Source organism: Euleptes europaea, chromosome 4 (genome assembly GCF_029931775.1).
Source record: "Euleptes europaea isolate rEulEur1 chromosome 4, rEulEur1.hap1, whole genome shotgun sequence".
Lineage (NCBI taxonomy): Eukaryota > Metazoa > Chordata > Lepidosauria > Squamata > Sphaerodactylidae > Euleptes > Euleptes europaea.
This window is the reverse complement of record NC_079315.1, coordinates 21,273,891-21,294,057: the sequence shown is the minus strand read 5'-3', so window position 1 is coordinate 21,294,057 and position 20,167 is coordinate 21,273,891. Positions and strand designations below refer to the sequence as shown.

At 46.4% G+C, this 20,167-nt stretch overlaps 1 protein-coding gene across 1 annotated transcript in view; it reads left to right on the top strand.

The window, feature by feature from the left end:
* The first annotated feature begins 915 nt into the window (after positions 1-915).
* LOC130476266 (neuronal acetylcholine receptor subunit alpha-7-like) overlaps positions 916-20,167 on the top strand; it is a 106,306-nt gene continuing 87,054 nt past the window's right edge. Inside the window, exon 1 of the mRNA XM_056848180.1 lies at positions 916-1,085. Coding sequence (XP_056704158.1) covers positions 1,007-1,085 — 79 coding nt within the window. The 5' untranslated portion in view covers positions 916-1,006. The remainder of the gene's footprint in view (positions 1,086-20,167) is intronic.

Sequence of the window (20,167 nt, the reverse complement as noted above, 5' to 3'; positions counted from 1 at the left end):
TGTGTCAAGAGGACAGACCTCAGAATTCACTGCAAGCTCAGGGTGACCTGAGAAAGATCTGCGATAAGGAGCAAAGGTGCGGGGCAAAACATCCTCGGATCAGATTATTTCCTTTTTGTAAAGTTGTTGGTTTGCAAATTCCCCAAATGCAAAGAGTAACGTAACCCTAGGGGGAAAGCACATGTTAAATTTGATTGCTGGCTGCATTTTGTGGACATTAAAAGAGACCGGAACAGGAAAAGCAATGTGGTCCCTGAGGAAGGAGAACATAGAAAAAGAGCATTTTAAGACCTTTTATTTATTTTCCTGTTTGGAACTGATAAATAAAGGATGCTTTAGGGTAAAATAGACTTTGCAAGTGTTCCTGACTCGTACACCATTTCGGAAACTTCCCCGGTGGACTTTTTCCTCCCACTAGATCACAGACGGTGTCGTAGTGCAATTTTTCTGACTGAAAATTGCTCCGGCAGCGGCGTCGAAAAGAACAAGAGAGGTGCCGCCGTCTCGCATTGCCTGGCGTGCAGCTCTAGAGGCACTCTCGTACTAGCGTAGAAAACACTGCTGACGTGCTGGCCCTGGGTTACGGTTACGGAGACAGTGGGAATGTGGCAAATCTCTCACAGGCAGCGGTGTCCCTTTCTCTCTCCTCCTCCTCCTCCCTTCTTCCATACACACGGTAGCTTCTGGGCTCATGCTTCTTCCCTCTGCCTGGCACTAGAAAAGGGTGCAGGGCTCTTGTGAAGGGGGGGGGGTGTTGAGGGAAAAGCCCACCTCCACAACGTAGTCAAGTCCTGGGCAGTTGGATGTAGTTATTACCAGCAACAAGCCTGAGAACAGTGAGATGTAATTGGGGCAAATGTGTTTTCCTTTCCTAGCGGGAAACCGGCTGGCTGGCTTATTACCATTACTATTAGCCACTGACGCGCTCCATCATTTAGAGCCGACAGGGAGGAGAGATCCTTCTCATTGTCTGGTGTCTGCCTAGACTCCGGATTCTGGCTCGACAATGCTCACAGAGAGGTGCTTGGGATTAGTCTACTCTGGTTTATATCTCTGGGCATCCTCGTTCCTGTCATTTGTCAAAGGTAAGTCCTGGATTTCTCTGATTATTATCGCTTGCTTTAAACAGATCTGTTCTGATTTCCCTGGAGATGGGCTTCTAGAAACTTTTCAAGGGGTTGTCGCTTGTCCCCAGTGGAGTTGTGGGGTAGGGGTGGGGGACCACATTCAGTGGGCTGGAAAGGGACCGAGTGAAAGCCAGTCTTTAAAACTGATTTTCTTACATTTTTTACCCTAAAGGGGTCGGGGAGACAGCAGTGTGGTAAAAATGATAACAGAGGAAGAGATATGATAGAGTTTTTTCTCTTATTGCTCTGACAACTCCCTCTGTGAATATCAAGATCAGTATTTCCGGAACAGAAATGAGAATCTACGGCAGCTATAAATATGCAGTGTTGGATTTCTGAAAGAAAATGACATTGTTACCTTCTCAGATACGACAAGATATGGTAGGAGCGCTTTCAGGGGAACTGATGGATCATTTTATTGGACTTGACATGTGTGGATGAGGGAGATTAACTGTTATGTTTCAATATTTTCTCTGTTACCTTTTCATTTTTGTAATACAAGGATCCTAAGTCAAGTATGGACTATAAAGGAATGTTGACATGAATGAGGGAAGAAGCCTGACTTGCTGTGTAGGTTAAGGAATAAATACTTGGCTTTACTCGGTTTGATTCCTGTTGTGCCAGATGAACCAAATTAGATTTTGATCCACATATTTTGGCTTAATTTCAGGGGATGGATGAGGCTGGGTTTGAATCTATTGTATAAAATGTATTTTAAAAAATAAAAAAAACTATAACAGTGACTTGTAGGTATGATAGAATGCAAAATTGTGCAAGAGTGTTTCATTGTGAGAGCAAAATATAGTCACATTTAAAAAAAAATCAAACTCAGGACTAAAGGAAGAGTGCTATAACTGCCCTAAAGTAGGTACACTACGCCATAGTAGAGTTCTATTACATGTTCCTAAAGAAACATGTGTGAGACAGCATGACACAGTGGGTTAAACCTTGTGGACCACAGTAACAGTGGTCCCGAGACCTGATTTGGGCCTGAGAAATCTAGTCTAATCCATATCAGGCATAGAATCGTTTAGTGGCTGTGATAGGGTTGCCAACCTCCAGGTACTAGCTGGAGATTTCCTGCTATTACAACTGATCTCCAGCTGATAGAAATCCATTAACCTGGAGAAAATGGCCACTTTGGCAATTGCATTCTATGGCATTGAAGTCCCTCCTCTCCCCAAACCCCGCCCTCCTCAGGCTCCACCCCCAAAACATCCCACCGGTGGCGAAGAGGGACCTGGTAACCCTAGGCTTTGATCGACTGTGTTTCTCTGCCTTAGTTCCTCATTTGTAAAAAGGGGGAAACAATTGCCTACTTTGCAGGGTTGCTATGTAGATAAATGCCATTTTATGCACTTGCTCATTAAAAGGGCTTTAGGAACTGTTAGTTAGTAATTACTTAAGAAATTTTCCCTAGGTATTTTTTTTCAGGATTTTTTTTTTTTTTTTTTTGCAGCTATTCTTGTTGTGTATATGAAAGTATGACATCTCCATATACAAGAGGACTTTACATGACGATATACAATGTTTGGGTAGCTTAATCTTTAACGAGTAATTTGAATCACGGGCTCTATTTAGATATCACAAACCCACTTTTGTATTTTTTGATGTGAGTGAATCTGGTTTATTTTCTGGGCTGTATGCTCCCTTCCCCCTCCCCTTGCATGCGGAACTGGGATCGAATTCCTGGTTTATGAAGACTTCAGTTTAACCACAGTTTGCTGTGATGTCTAAAGTTGGGTTCTTCTTCAATAAACTGGAATTTGTTTCTAACCCACAAGCTGGGTTTCCAAATCAAGATCAAATCTGTAATATTCAAACATTATACCACATTCTCAAATCTGAGAAAGCTTCTTAAACTAGGAAGTCTTCAAGTAGACTTCTGTGTGTGGATTCCCTCCTAGTTTAGGTCCTCTGTGCAAGAGCCAATGGTGAATTCTTCAAATGGTGGTCAGGTCAACATATATAGAGGATAATTTTTGGACATATTTTGGTATCTGAATAGCTTTTTTCAGATGCTGTGTTCATAGTGCTGTGAATGTGCTTACAGGACAGGCATGTTATAGATGATCCTTCTGTAACATGCAACTGCTGTCTCTTCTGAAAGTGGCAATGTGCTGTATTCCAGCGTTAGAAAACAAGTACCAGACGCCAGATTAATCCGCTATGCATCTACTGAGACTAGGGAAATGTCTGGTTTCAGGAATGGACCTTAAAAGGATGAAAGGTCTTCCAGTGATGTCCTCAAGCAGACGGGTCGAGAAATTACTCTGGTTTGTAATTAATCTGTGGAAAAACAGATAGTGAGTTCATAGGACATCCAAGATTATTTATAAACAAGCAGGGGACCTGCAAGGACTTGTGGGGGGCATCTCACCACCCTCTCCACTGTTTCCTCTTTCCTTTCCTGAAAGCCCTCATAGCCTCACCCATTTTCGTGCTTCCTTCTCTGGGGCCAGTTGCGAGGTAGGGAGCCCTCAAGGACTTTGGTAGGGTGCTTCATTTTCCCCTGTACCCCCGTCCTCACAGTAGTTTCTCTTTCCCTCCAACTGGCAACCCCCATATCCTAACTTTTCTCTGTTTCCTTCTCTCCTTCCTACCCACCAACCAACGAAGAGGGACCTGGCAACCCTACCAACATACTAGTCATGAGGCATACCAATTCCCTCCAGGAACAGAGGAGCATGCCTATTATATCAGATGCATTGGAACACAGGCAGGATAATGCTGCTGCAGTCATCTTGTTTGTGGGCTTCCTAGAGGCACCTGGTTGGCCACTGTGTGGACAGACAGCTGGACTTGATGGACCTTGGTCTGATTCAGCATGGCCTTTCTTATGTTCTTATGTTATGTACCTTGTGTTTCCCCCCAATCTTCAGTTATATTTACTATTTATTTAATTCATTAAACCCAGTATCTTTCTCCACAATAGGGACCCAAAGCAACTTAAATAACAATTTTCCATTTTATCCTCACAACCCTCTACCCTGTGAGGTAGATTAGGCTGAGAATGTATGCCTGGCCCAAGGTTACCCAATGAGTGGGAAATCAAACATGGGTCTTCCAAATACTAGTCTGAAACTCTAATCACTACACCACACTGGTGTTCGTGGGGTGCTGCTGTTGAACTCTAGCAAGCAGCCAGGCCTGGGTAAGTCATGCAAGTTGAATGCTGATGAGTTGCCCAGTGTTTACTTCTAGGCCTGGCCCCAATGAATCCTCCCACAAAAGCCCAAACAGCAATGTAAGGGGCCGTGCTCCTCTCCTGCCTTTTACTGGCGTAACCAGTGCTGGAAGGCTGAAACACCATTGTGGTTGCCTAGCAATGGCGACTAAGGGAATTCGTTTCTTAAAACTGCAGGCACCGTTTCGATTATTTTGGGTTTTTTTAACCCCCCTGGTGTTTTTTTGTTTTGTTTTTAGGTTTTGGGTTTTTCTGTAAACCTGGGACTTTTCTAGGTTTGTCGAAAGATCTGTCTCATCTGTTCATGGCGCCAGTCTCCAGATTTACGTATCTACAGAGGGAGCCAAGTTGAGAATTAGATATACTGATTAAGCAGGGCATGGAGGTCGTCCATCCATCAACAGCAGTGACACATTCAGCACCAAGATGCATAGTTCATTTGCTGACTGGGGGTTATAAATGCAGCAGGGAAATGAGGAGGATTCCCTGATGTGATTCCCTTCATAGGCCCAGTTCCCTGTTTTGTAGAATGGAACTGAGACTGTCCTTCTCTGACCTCCAATAGATTTATTGCTCTTATCAAAGATGATAATATCAATAAATTGTTCTGTTCAGAGTTGGGTTGCCAAACTCCAGGTGGTGGCTGGAGATCTCCTACTATTGCAATTGATCTCCAGTGGCTAGAGATCAATTCACCTGACAAAAGTGGCTGTTTTGGCAATTGGACTCCATGGCATTGATGTCCCTCCCCTCCCCAGACCTTGCCCTCCTCAGCCCCCCCCCCCCAAATCTCCAGGTATTTCCCAACCCGGAGCCGGCAACCCTAGTTCAGAGTTGAATATGTGAAAAGTGTTTTGCTGCCTAGATGGCTCTAGATAGGCCTATACATATGGGCTCCCCAAGGATATTCATTGTGAGGACCCTAGTGCCCTGTCCCAACTTAAATGAGGTTCTACCTAGGGAGATTTTCTCGAATCATTGCTAGGGCCTCCTACATGTGAAACAGTCAGGTGAAACTGGAATGAGCAAAAAAGAAAAAAAGAAAAGCTGTAACCAGATGAAGTATGAATTTTTTAAATTGGAAGAGACTGATTTATACCTTCAATCATACCTTTTTACAGATCTATTGTAGAAGTTCTCTAGGTTTGAGATTGAGAACCACATGCAGTGTTGGATCCTGCAAAACATTTCTACTGACAGAAGGAGGTTCAATTTTCACCGGTTCCCTTCTCCACCTGCAGACCTCTGACTTCCCCACCTCCATGCTGTTCCTGTGCCCACCCCCCACCCCAATTACTCAGGAGTGCATTTCAGGGGGCATTTTGTGCTGCAAAGGGAGAGGGGAAGCTGGCAAAGTCATGTGCTGCCAACAAAAACCCTTCCATCAGTAGAAGTTTTTGCCAAGATCGAAGCCATAGAAAGAAGGGAGGGAAGGCAGCATGGTATAGCCTGATCTCGTCAGATCTCGGAAGCTAAGCAGGGTCAGTACTTGGAAGGTGAGACCTCCACGGGAGACTCTGCAGAGGAAGGCAATGGCAAACCACCACTACTTCATCACTTGCCTTGAAAGCCCCTTACTGGGGTCGCCATAAGTTGACTACAGCTTGAAGGCACTTTACACACATAAGCCATAGAATGTCTGTTCAGACACAGCCAATGCCGAATGTGATTTAAGGGCCACAAAAGGGAGTTAGCAATGTGTTCTCACAGAGATCACCCCGTCATGAAGCAAGAGTATCCTATATCTCCCTCACCCTATATTTTTTCCATGTTGCTCACTCAGCCTGTTGCAATGTGAGAACTAGTGGTGTATTATCGGACTATTTATTTATTTTATTTATATTTTAGATTTATACCGCCTCCCTACAGTGGGGCTTGGAGCGGGTAACAACATGTAAGATATACATTAAAATCAGGAACAATTAAAACAGAATTAAACTCCATAAAATAATAAATCATAAGAATGGTGCTATAAACTCCCAGCAAAGTTGACTCACAAAACGAATGGACTAGCTGCAAAAATGAACTGACCATCCCAAGGGTAGCATATAGAAGAGGAGGGGCTCTGCCTGGTTAACCCTGTGGATGTAATAGAGCAGCCAAAAGTCCTCAACCATATTCCCAGCGGAGCATCTCCTTCTTGCAGGCCCTGTGGAATTGGGCCAGGTCCTGCAGCGCCCTGGTCTCCTCAAATAGAGAATTTTACCAAGTAGGGGCCACGGCCGAAAAAGCCCTGGCTCAGGTCGAGGACAATTGGACTGCTCTTGGGCCAGGGACATCCAGCAAGTTTTGAGAGCTAGAATGAAGCACCCTTGAGGTGACATAGCAGGAGAGGCGGTCCTGCAGGTATGAGGGTCCCAGACCGTTAAGGGCTTTAAAGGTTGCCGGCTTAGTGCTTAGCTGTGCGTGGCGCTCCCCAGCCGGACACCTGACCCCCAAGGTCAAAACCACGAACATTCAAACAAAACATAAGCAAAGAATACACAGAGACCAGTTTGGATGAAATGGCACAACTTTATTGATTGCAGCAGCAAGACATTGGCATGGCATGGGGGCATATCCTATCATCGACCTGCCAGCCTGCAGGCCGATGCACGGCTCCCAGCACCCCTGCTGGGAAGGCTAGAGATGGCAGCTCAGGGACACACGAGGGCGGCAGCCAGCTGTGTGGTCCCCTGCCACTTGGAGGGAGGCCCGCCTGACAGCCCATGGCAAGGCATGCCACCCAGACAGCCTCGAGTGAGGCTCATCCCTGGCAACCCTCCATCTTGGCATGTCCCCATCCAGCCTCCCCCAAAATCCCTTATTGGGATCCTCCAATGGGAAAACGGGCACACAGGCCGCTTTCCCCCCAAACTGGATACTGCCCCAATGCCAAACCGCCCAAAGTTGTGCGGATAAAGAAAAACCTTAACCAACCTTTGAAAACAGCAGTGGGTGGGTCAAACGGAAGCGAACTGAGAGTGCCGGCAAGCGACCCCTCCTTTTATGCAGAGAAGTTGGACCTGAGTGAGAAACACCCCAGGTCCGACCTCAGGAGGGCCCGCCCCCCAGGAGCCTCGACCCCATTGTCCCATTCAAACTGGCTCCCGGCCCCAACGGGTGGTCACGCTCCCCAGCTGGGAGTCGGGCGAAACGCCGCCATTTGCCGCTCTGCTGACATTCCGAGCAGACGCGGGGCCCCAGCCCGGCCCCAGGGGCTCTCGGCTCTACTGTCGCCCACCGCCCCCAACTCCGACTTGTCTGCACCCCGCCCGGCACAACCCGGCAACCTCGGGCTCTTCAGTGAGTCGTGGCCACGTTTATAACCAGCACCTTGAACCTGATCCGGAAGCATATCGGCAACCATTGTAGGAAGAGAATAGGTTTGAGACTCTCCAAGGAGTCCTTGGAGAGGATTTTGGAGACTAGGGTTCCAACCACTCTGCCCTGGAAGCAGTGTGGGTGACCTTGAGCCAGTCACTTGCTCTCAGTTTACTTCACAAGGTTGTTGTTGTTATGGGGATAAAATGGAGAAGGGGAGTTCCCACTGGGGAGAAAAGTGTGATATAATATATCTAAATAAATAAATAAATGCAGATCTTTTGGCTCAGCTAGGGTTGTCACGTTTCAACTCTGAGAATGCATATTTACCTTTAAACTCGCTGATGAAAGAGGAATCAAGGTACAGAAGCCTTTTCTACCCATGCTTTCCCAGGTTCTCCCATCTACCCTTCTCTAGCCATTTATGCAGGGCTGTTTTCCTGCAGTCACCCGCTAACTGCTTTGGGGCTTCCTTTTGATTATGCATGCCTTTCCCAAACGTCAGAGGTCGCCTCGCACTCCCTGTGCATTTCTGCCCGTTTTGCCACGCTTTCTGGCTTCTGGCTAAAACAGCATCTGAAAAACACAGGCAGAACGCGCGGGGAGACCGAGGCGACCGCTGACAGTCGGGAAAGGCATACATAATCAAAAGGAAGCCCCAAAACAGTCGGCGGGGATGACCGCGAGGGAAACAACACTGCATAAATGGCCTCTGACTGCAGTAGAAACTGGGATTACATGTTTGTCTTACTAATGGCCAAAGAGTAGGGTTGCCAGGTCCCCCTTTGCCACCAGCGGCAGGTTTTTGGGGCGGAGCCTGAGGAGGGTGGGGTTTGGGGAGGGGAGGAACTTCAATGCCATAGAGTCCAATTGCCAAAGCAGCCATTTTCTCCAGGTGAACTGATCTCTATCGGCTGGAGTTGTAATAAGCAGATATCCAGCTAGTACCTGGAGTTTGGTAACCCTACCAAAGAGGAGGATGGATGAGAGGAATAGGCAGGAGCAGCCAAAACGAGATTGGTTCTCTCCAACTTTAACAGTGCTTTTAGCAGTAAACGGGAAACACAGAGGCACAGAAATGCACTGGCCTTCAGGGAAAGCCATTCAGGCTATTCTCCACAGTCCAGTACCGGTGATTCAAGATCATTAAAATTAATGTAGCTTGCGACAACAGAACGTTTGAAGATCAACACCCTAGTCAAATAGGAATTATGAGGCTACAGGATGCAAAAAATATGGTCTTAATGGCATAATAAATTAAGTCAGGCCCGCATAACTTTTAACTCTTCAAGCCTGAAAAGGCACAGGGGCGTTGGGGGCCTGCCGGGTGCTTTAGGAAGCCCTCTCTTTGTGTAGACCCAGGGAAGCAATCAGTACTAAAGGGCTGCTTGGCGGGACGCAAATGGCGCAGGCCTGATTCGGTGTGACAAAACGAGCCACCTCGGGGAGGGTCACCGAAGCCCTTCTGCAAGAGGTGTTGAAGGGAAGGGTGTGTGGAAAAGACCAGCGAGTTACACAAGACAACCCATGATTCATGAATGCAGTGTGTGTCCGCGCGTGTGGGGGGAATAGCTTCCCAGGCTAAAGATCGTTCTGTGCCAGAATTTAATGACAGGTCGTTATAAGTTGATAAATTAGGCCTGTATATTTAATGTTGTTCTTCTGCATGTGTTTTTTTTTTTGATGTAATGCAGATGACTGTTGAAGGAAAGGTCTCATTAATGTGGCGGGTTTTGAACAGTGTCAGCAACGGGTGTCAGCTTAGCAGCCAAGCCTGTGAGAAGTTTTCACAGAATAGAGGGTGGATTTTTTTTAAAAAATCTGCCTCGGGCACTCATTCTGCAAATCAAGTTAGGCATGTGCTTGACTTCACAAGTAGGTGGTATGTGAGCCATTTGCATCGGCAAAGGGTGCTTGCTGGTAGGGTGACCATACACAATTAAGAGTTGTGGAAAAGAAGGAGTTCTGGCAGATTGCTGTATAATGGGGGGAGAGAGGGAAGCTGAATTGACCCACAGAGGACCACCATTTTAGATTCTAATAAAAAATGTGCGTCCAAAGTATATTCAGCAAGATTCCTAGCACTGTTTAAAGACTGTTTTCTGTTGCCCAAGAAGGTCGCACCAGAACCGACGGGTTGAAATTAAATCAAGAGTTTCCATCTAGACATTAGGAAGAATTTTCTAACAGAGCGGTTCCTCAGTGGAACAGGCTTTCTTGGGAGGAGGTAAGCTCTCCTTCCCTGGAGGTTTTTAAGAAGAGGTTAGATGGTCATCTGTCATCAATGCTGATTCTGTGACCTTAGGCAGCTGATGAGAGGGAGGGCATCTTGGCCATCTTCTGGTCACTGGGGTTGTGAGGGGGGGAGGTAGCTGTGAATTTCCTGCATTGTGCAGGGGATTGGACTAGATGACCCTGGTGGTCCCTTCCAACTCTATGATTCTACCTCCTCTGGAATATCACTAATATCAATATGCAAAATATAATACAATAAAACAATTTATTTTAATTAGCATGAGTTGCAGTTAGGATAGCCAGGTCCCTCTTCACCACCGGCGGGAAGCTTTTGGGGTGGAGCCTGAGGAGGGCAGGGTTTGGGGAGGGGCTTCAATGCCATAGAGTCCAATTGCCAAAGTGGCTATTTTCTCCAGGTGAACTGATCTCTATCAGCTGGAGATCAGTTGTAATAGGAGGAGATCTCCAGCTAGTACCTGGAGGTTGGCACCCCTAGTTGTAGTTATGTTATGTAGGGGAGGAGCTGTGGCTCAATGGTAGAGCATCCACTTGGCTTGCCAAAGGTCGTAGCTTCAATCCCTGATATCTCCAGTTTAAAAGGATCAGGAAATAGGTGATGTGAAAGACCTCTAACCTGAGACCCTAGAGAATCTCTGCCAGTCTGAGGAGGCAATACTTACCTTGATGGACCAAGGATCTGATTCAGTATAAGGCAGCTTCGTGTATTTATTTAGATATTAATTACTCTGCTTCCACCACCACCCATAGCAGCTAACAACATAGATTCCCCTCCTCCATTCTCACAAGAATAATCCTGTGAGGTAGGTTAGAAGAAGAGAAAGTGACTGGCCAAAGATCACCCAGTGAGCTTAGATGGCAGAGCCGGGATTCAAATGCATTTTCAGATCTTCAGAGGTTGCCTCACTTTCTCCATGCTTTTTCTACATGCTGTTTAGCCATAGGGTTGCCAGGTCCCTCTTTGCCACCTGCGGGAGGTTTTTGGGGCGGAGGCTGAGGAAGGTGGGGTTTGGGGAGGGGAGGGACTTCAATGCCATAGTGTTCAATTGCCAAAGCGGCCATTTTCTCCAGGTGAACTGATCTCTGTCGGCTGGAGATCAGCGTGTAATAGCAGGATATCTCCAGCTAGTACCTGGAGGTTGGCAACCCTATTTAGCCAGCATCCAAACAGACGTGGGCAAAACGCACGGAAATGAGAGGGGAGAGCAAGGCGACCTCTGATGGTCGGAAAATATATGCATAATCAAAACAAAGCCAAAAGTAGTTTTTGGGGGGGTTACCATGAGGGAAACAGTCATGCATGAAAGGCCATTGCCTCCAGCAGTGGTTGAAGTTGTTCTACCAACATAATGTATGTTTATGTCAGTCTCCTGGGAATTTTCACACATACTTTAGCTTTCGTACCTCCTGTTTAAGAGCTCTGCAGGGAGCTTTCTCAATAAAGGTAATAGAGTGGCTACAGATTTTAGTCAGCAAAAGCTTATGGCACTTGCCTGTGTGGATAGTATGTATGTAGGGCCTAAAACTGATATAAAACCACTCTGGTCACATTTAGTTTCAGGAGCCATGTAGAAGAGGGCAAGTGACATGGTTCTTTCCTATGGGATCATTGCCTGGTTCAGAAAGGATTATGCTAATGTTGGAGAAGTCATATCCTTTATCCATTCATCTCAATTTTACTAAACTACTGTGGGACCAAACTGCAGCAATTCTGGGATAACATAATTTGTGGATATGATTTGTCTCAACTGTTGGTTTTATCCAGACTTACTGCTGATTACTGATTTTATTAACTACTTTTATTAGCATTGAGGGTTTTTTAAATTCAGTTTTACATTTTTACTGTTTGTTAACGTAAGAACATAAGAAAACCCATGCTGGATCAGACCAAGGCCCATCAAGTCCAGCAGTCTGTTCACACAGTGGCCAGCCAGTGGCCCTCTTCCATTTTCTCCAGGCGAACTGATCTTGATTGGCTGGAGATCAGTTGTAATAGCAGGAGATCTCCAGCTAATACCTGGAGGTTGGCAACCTTATCTAGGAAGTCCACAAACACAACTACTACAGCAGCATCCTGCCTGTGTTCACAGCACATAATATAATAGTGTCAGCTAAGGCAGTCTGACAAATAGGCTTGCTTCTCTGATCCTGGAGAGAATAGGTCTGCATCATGACTAGTATCCATTTTGACTAGCAGCCATGGATAGCCCTGTTCTCCATGAACATGTCCACTCCCCTCTTCAAGCCTTCCAAGTTGGCAGCCATCACCACATCCTGGGGCAGGGAGTTCCACATTTTAACTATGCATTGTATTATAGCTGTTTTAGTTGTGTTTTAGGTTGTTGAGGGCTACTTCTTTAAATGTCTTCTGTTAAGATATGTTTGACTTTTTAATAGTTACTAGCATATCCTGGGTGATTTTTTGATGATGCCAGTATTATTGATAATACAGTATTGGAAACAGAAAGGCAAGGTCCATGTTTTCATTAAAAATGCATGAATCAGATCTATGATTCTGACCTGCGGCTTCTGGCTGATCTAAAACTGTCAGTTGAGCTCCCCAGAAATGCTGGATTATGGAATTACATGTTTGTTTACTTTGCCTTATCGCTCAAAGATGAGTGCATTAAAAAAAAAAGCTTACTACCGTTCAATTTTTCAGAGAAGTTTTTAACCATATAAAGCAGCACTCTCTTTAACCGACATGAGGTCAAATGAAACCTAAACAGCAAACCATGTAATCTAATGGGAGTCCTATGATGCCTGCTACTGTGTTTCTTGTTGCTCACATCTTTCTTCCCCCAAACAAAAAGCTAACCCTGGCTTTCCTCCCCCTCATTAGAGCAAAAAGATGCTTTAGAAGACAACCCAGGAAACATCACACTGGCACCTGCCTAGAGCACCCATTGATAGGGTTGCCAACCTCCAGGTAGTAGCTGGAGATCTCCTTCTGTTACAACTGATCTCCAGCCAATAGAGATCAGTTCATCTGGAGAAAATGGCTGTTTTGGCCATTGGACTCTATGGCATTGAAGTCCCTCCCCTCCCCAAACCCCGCCCGCCTCATGCTCCACCCCACAAAACTCCCACCCGTGGTGAAGAGGGATCTGGCAACCCTACCCATTGAGAAGCAATGACCTCCATCATATAAGAAGCAATGCCTCCATCATATGATAAAACTTAGGATCTCCCAAAATATTGTGATTGGCCCCAGCCCAGGGTTGCCAACCTCCAGGTGGTAGCTGGAGATCGCCTGCCGATAGAGATCAGTTTACCTGGAGAAAATGGCTGCTTTTGGTAATTAGACTCTAGTCTATGGCATTGAAGAGGGACCTGGCAACCCTACCCCAGCCCACATGGCAGACATTTTGGTTTTGCCTATGCCCCTTTTAATAGCCCTTTTGGGATGGTGCCTGGTACCTGTTCTTAAAATTACAGTAGTGACCGTCCCCTGGCTCAACAAGTTTTGGGACCCCAGCTGTAGAATAACATAAGGATCAAAAGGCCCACCTAAAAGTCTGGACTTGCTCACAAGCTGGTGACAAGGTATTACAGGTCTTTCTTGGCATTGAAATCCATAAGCTTGGTGGTATTACAGAGAAGGCCTGATCTCTCGTAATCGCCTGCCCTGGGCTTGGCTGATGGGGGTAAATGGAGCAGAACTACACGAGCTGACTTCAGAATTCAGGAAGATGCTCAAAGTTTTTCCTTAACCTTGAAATGTAATCTGCTACTTAGCAGCCACCTGGGACATCCAACGAAAGACTCGGGTGTATATCTTTGTAAGAAGTTACTGCTACTCTGGGTTGCTCGTGAGGGACGGCTTTGTGATTTAAGCGATGCTGGTGGTGGCAGCCAACAACACAAAAAGCAAACTCAAATTCTCTGTGATAGATAACATAGAGACATTCTGCCAGAGGCTCAGAGCTAAGCTAGTAGGGCTGCAAGGGAAAGATAAACAATTGTAGGTGTATCTTCCCGTCTTTGGATTGGTCGGAAAATGTGGGTGACCTCCTCTGCTCTTTTAAGAAACTGGTTCATTCTGATGAATAAGCTGCAGAAAATAGAGGGAGTGCAACAGAAAGTGTGAAAAGGATCCTCTGTTTAGTGGGGGAGAGAGTGCCAAAATCAGTATGACTTCTGAAAGTTAATTTAGTTGTCATAGATCTTTATTCTCTCAGCTTTATTAGCCACATGTGAATATCATGTAGGGCAGTGCCTGGAGATCTGAGAACTTTCAGCGGTTTGGACTCCAGATAGACAAGTAACTGCCTGCAAAACAGGAGGAAACAGATGCTCTAGTAACGAGTCTCCCAGCTGCGATAACCCCTCCTTCCTGGAGGAACATTAGGACAGCATTGTGGATCAGATGTAGTTTTTGGTGTGCTTGAGAACATCTCCAAATTTTGCCACTTCCATTGGCTTCCAAGAAGTTGGTTTCAGGTAGCTGGCTCAAGGTTGATTCAGCCTTCCATCCTTCCGAGGTCGGTGAAATGAGTACCCAGCTTGCTGGGGGTAAAGGGAAGATGACTGGGGAAGGCACTGGCAAACCACCCAGCAAACATAGTCGGCTTAGTAAACGTTGGGATGTGACGTAACCCCATGGGTCAAGAATGACCCGGTGCTTGCACAGGGGACCTTTACCTTTTTTAATCCACACTGAAGGGTGCTTTGTGGGTGTACAATTCCTGGGTTGTACTGGTGGCCTGAGAAGCCAGGCAATCCACTTACCTCATTTTGCCCTTGTGAGAGAACAAGGGAAGTGGCTGACCTACATTTTTGGGACTCTTGGGCTGTTATGGGGGCCCCTTCACAACCAGCAACGAGGTCTGGGTAACCACTGTTATCTTGTTCAATGGGGTTGTTCTATGGCAGATGTATAGGTTCATTCTCTAATAGAGAGGTAGAAGGTCATCAGAGGGGGCTCGTTAGGATAAAGAGGTGAAAATCTGATTTTTGGTGTTAAAATGCCCAAGTGAGATGAGTGCAGCCTGAATTGAGAATTCAGATGTCTTTTTATGGTTCCGATTGGCTCTTGCGTAAGGGCTGACCTATAGAACTACTAAGCTGTGCACCAACGAAGGATTTGAGGATCCAGCTGCCAAAATGTGGGCAATGAATAGATTCTGGTGAGCCCATAAGCTGGGGGTTCGGGCTCTGCAATCCTCTGAGATGATTTTTGAAATTTGACCAATTACAGGGACATTTTGAGGCCATATGAAATGGGTATTAGAGCATATTCTAAAGTCAATATTTACTTCAACCCATTGGCTTATGATTCTATCACTAAAATAGCCTTTTTAAATCACAAACACTTAAGAAAACTCCATCAATGTTGTTGAAAAATTCGCTCTTAAAATTTTTTTGCTTCAGGGCCCCTCCGGGATTTGGGGCCCTGAAGTTTAAGCTCCATTAGTTTCGTGGTAGATCCGCCGCTCAACAAGGAGACAGCTAGAATGATGCCTGGAATCTCGGGGCTTCAGGAACAGCAGGAGTCTCTGATAGACTTGAAATCATAGCAAGTTCTCTCCTGCAGCGATGAAGTATTTGCCATATTTTTCAGTTGAGCTCAATTGATCAAGATAATTCACACTATAGTATTCCCCATTACTATGAATGGGTGTGAAAGTTGGACATTGAAGAAAGCTGACAGGAAGAAAGTTGATTCATTTGAAATGTGGTGGGTTCTAGATCAAACAGAGAGCCAGCATGGTGTAGTGGTTAAGAGTAGCAGACTCTAATCTGGAGAACCAGGTTCGATTCCTAGGGTTGCCAGGTGCCCAGTGGTGGTGGGCAAACCCCCAGCAATTCACCCCTCTGCCTGCTGACCACCCGAGGGTCGGTGAACAAATGTGCACGCATGCGTCGACGTGCATGCGTGGCACTTCTGGTTTACAACCGGAAGTGCCGTCTCGTGAGGGGTCTTTTCCTCTTAGATTGAGTGGTAAAGGGCCGCTTTACCACTCAAACTAAGAGGAAAAGGCCCCTCATGAACCGGAGGTACCGCACACACGCCCGCGCAACTGCACCCACAGCCCGATAGCCTCCCGCTGGAGCAGAGGAGGGACCTGGTAAGCCTATTCGATTCCCCACTCTACATGAAGCCTGCTGGGTGACCTTGGGCTAGTCACAGCTCTCTCAGAAACCCCAACTGGTCCAGAATCCCACGGCTTGGCTACTAATGGGAGCTAGATGGAGTATGCGTATTACTCCCATTCTGCAGACACTCCATTGACTGCCCATCTGCTACTGGGTGAAGAAGAAGAAGAGTTGGTTTGTATATGCCAACTTTCTCTACCACTTAAGGAAGAATCAAACTGGCTTACAATCACCTTCCCTTCCCCTCCCCACAACAGACACCCTGTGAGGTAGGTGGGGCTGAGAGAGTGTGACAAGCCTAAGGTCATCTAGCTGGCTTCATGTGTAGGAGTGGGGACACAAATCCAATTCACCAGGTTAGCATCCGCTGCTCATGTGGAGGAGTGGGGAATCAAACCTGGTTCTCCAGATCAGAGTCCACCGCTCCAAACCACCAACTTAACCACTACACCATGCTGGCTCTCTAGGTACTGGCTCTCTGGGTTCTCTCTTGAAGGTACTGGCTATTGCATACAAAGCCGTTCATGGCCTTGGCCCCTCTTATTTGTGGGACTGTCTCTCTTAAGAATGTCTCTTAATTATAAATTATATCACTATGACGCAAATCTCTACCATGGCTGTTTGAAAGTCACTTCACGGTGAAGGAAAAAAAGGCTTGTGAATTGGCTGTAAGCCTTTTCAGTTTTCATCAGGGAAAACAATAGAGGATGCAGCTCACATAAGCTGTAAGAACTGATTCCTAGCATGCCACATGCATAACCTGATGCTTACCACATGTTGAGCTTAAATGTCACCTTTCTCTAATGCGTCAGGAACATATGGAGCATTCTGCCTGCCCAGACGCAATGAGCTGGAACAGATATTGATAAGATGTGAACAAGAAAAGAAGATATTAACATTTAATAGGGAGATTATGCACACAGGTGTAGCATTCTTCCCTCATGTCAGTCTTATTTAGAAAGAAGCGTAGGGAAATGAAGATGACATATCTCATTTTAAAGGGGCTCCTTGGAATGAGGAGTGGAGAGGTAAGTATTTTTAAGCCAAAGTTGGAAGTTTCACTCTCACAAGGTAGTTGAGAGATGACGGATGATATCTCCCTGTACATTTTGAGGTTTAAAAAAAAAGGGTTGTACGCACTTTGACATTCAGCCTGTAGACAGGTAAACGGGAGTACAGAAAGCAGCTAGAATAAAGGAAAAAGCCCACTAGAAGATCTCTCTCTTCAGGGATTATAAGGGGAAAAAAGGGAAAGGTTTTTGTTCAACGTTTCACATCTAGGAGTTTTGAGATCAGAAAAGCTGTACGGGAATCTGTGATTGACAGAGATCTCCAAGAATAACCTCCCCAGGTTTTTTTCAGAAACCTAACATACTTACAGCTTGTGACCTGCTTAGCTAAATGTAACTTAGCAGCCATTAGGGTTGCCAGCTGCCAGGTAGTAGCAGGAGATGTCCTGCTAATACAACTGATCTCCTGTCGATAGCGATCAGTTCACCTGGAGAAAAATGGCTGCTTTGGCAATTGGCTTCTATGGCATTGAAGTCCCTCCCCAAACCACACCCTCATCAGGCTCCTCCCCAAAAATCCCCCACCGGTGGCGAAGAGGGACCTGGCAACCCTAGCAGCCATACATTATGTTTTGAAAGATGCTGTCTTGCCCACAACCCTCTTTTGCAAGCTCAGGTAGGAAGTGAAACCAGGTTAATCAATCACACCTGGTAGTTCACAATACTGTGCTACTGGACTACATTCAGTTTAGCAGCTCACAACTGTGCAGGCCGTCTAAAGCTAAACATGTAGTCTCATAATACTAGAACACAGGGTCATCTGCTGAACGTGGAGAGTGAGAGATTCAAAACAGATAAAAGGAAGTATTTCTTTGCACAATGCATAAATTGTGGAACTCCCTGCCCCAGGATGTGGTGATGGCTGCCGACTTGGAAGGCTTTAAGAGGAGATAGGGTTGCCAGGTTCCTCTTCACTACTGGCAAGAGGTTGGGGGGCAGAGCCTGAAGAGGGTGGGGTTTGGGGAGGGGAAGGACTTCAATGCCATAGAGTCCAATTGCCAAAGCGGCCATTTTCTCTAGGTGAATTGATCTCTATCAGGTGGTAGCCAGAGATCTCCTGCTATTACAACTGATCTCCAGCCGATAGAGATCAGATCACTTGGAGAAAAATGGCCGCTTTGGCAATTGGACTCCATGGCGTTGAAGTCCCTCCCCTCCCCAAACCCCGCCCTCCTCAGGCTCCACCCCCAAAAATCCCCCACCGGTGGCGAAGAGGGACCTGGCAACCCTAGATGTAAGGAAGTTGGCAAGCTCTAAAGAAATAATGGAAATCTTGCCAGATAAAGATGTGGACCAAAGAATAAGGCTGAAACCAGCATGCAAACCTGGCTAGGTACCCTTTTCCCCCTTCTTAGCAAAAACTCTTTCTCGCTTTCAACTTTTCTTCTCCAACTCTATCCTCATATCCCCGAAGATCCTTGTTTTTCAGACAGCAACATAATTTGATCAGACAAAGTCACAGCCTTTTCTACTGAAAGATTCCTAGAAGCAACATTAAACTTTGAGTGGAGACTTATTCACATGCGTTCCACCTGGAACATCAAGCGTGGCCCTCAGAGCCTTCCTCTCTTAACCGCCGACATCGTTCCAACCTCTAAGCTCTGCTCTTTCGTGTTTTCTTTCCATTAAAGCGGTCTTTTCCTGACAGCAACTCACTTCCACTAGGACAATTTTAGTAGTTGGAACTCTCTCTGAAGTCCCTGTACAACATCTTCAAGTGAGCTAAAGGAACAAATTAGAGTCACATTAGATGTGACAAGAGCAGCCACGGTTGTTGTTCATTCATCTGTGCCATTCAGTTATAAAGTAGGGAGTTGGTGATGATATGTGATACAAGTTGAGGTAGAAATTTTTCCTTGCGCGGATGAACTGTGGAAAGGTAAAAAGTGGGCTTGTGCCCCCCTTCATCCCACAGCTCCTCTTCACGTTAAACTTGGATTCCCCACTTCAGTTCTATACTTGAATGGAGAAAACTAGGGCTGTTGATTCGGTTCGGCCCGAACTGAAAATCAGCCGAATTTCCCCTGATTCGGTGGTTTTTAGTTCGGGAGGAACCGAACTCAAAAATGGCAGGAAACCGGGGAGCCGAATTCAGCGAGTTCGGGAGTTCACGAATAAATCCGGCAAATTCGGGGCCGTCAGTAAGCAGCATAACCGTCAGTAAGCAGCATTCTCCTCCCCAGGCCAATCGGTGGCCAAGCTGGGTCTTCTTCTGGCCAATCAGTCAGGATTGAGTACTGGAGGAATCAGCTGATGTGCGGCCCGGCCAGGGAGAGAGAGAGAGAGAGAGCGAAATCCTCCTGTGTGTGTGTGTGTGTGGGGTGCTTGTGCACATTTGCTCCTTTCTGTGGCTGCAGGGGGCGTATTTTTTGGGGTACAGACACAAAACTTTCAGTGGAGCTTCAGATGAAGCTTCTTAAGATACCCCCCAAGTTTTGTAAACATTGGGTCAGGGGGTCTCGAGATATGGGCTCTCCCCCTTTTCCCTCCCCCCTTTTTCCATTTATGTGGCTGCAGGGGGAGCTTTTTTGGGGATATAGCCCCCAAACTTTCAGCATAGCTTCAGACAATCATTCTTAAGATACCACCCAAGTTTTGTAAAGATGGGTTCAGTGGGGGCAGAAATATCGCCTCCCCCCTTTTCTCTTTCTGTGGCTGCAGGGGGCGCATTTTTGGGGGTGCAGATCCCAAACTTTGAGCGGAGTTTCAGACAAGTGTTCTTAAGAGACCACCCAAGTTTTGTGAACATTGGGTCAGGGGGTCCCGAGATATGGGCTTTCCCCTTTCCCCTTTCCCCTATTGGGATGAATGGATCAGCCGATCCTGTGTGCATCTCCAGAGCAAAACGTCCCGTGCCTAATTGGAATCATCTTGGATTACAAGTCCTCCCCAGCCCCTCCTGATGGAACAGAAGACAGCCACAGTAAGACCCCTTTGGGGGCTTTAATCTATAATTTTTCTCCTGTGAATGTGTGTGTATGGGGAGAGAGCAGTTTCTGTGGGTGGGGGGGAAACCAAAGGGGGCTTTCGTCGGTTCTGCCTGGGGTGTGTGTTCCCCCTCGAGTCTCTCGCTCCCTGGTTTGAGGGGGGAGGTTTCAGTTGTGTGTCTTCTGGTTTTACAGAAATTG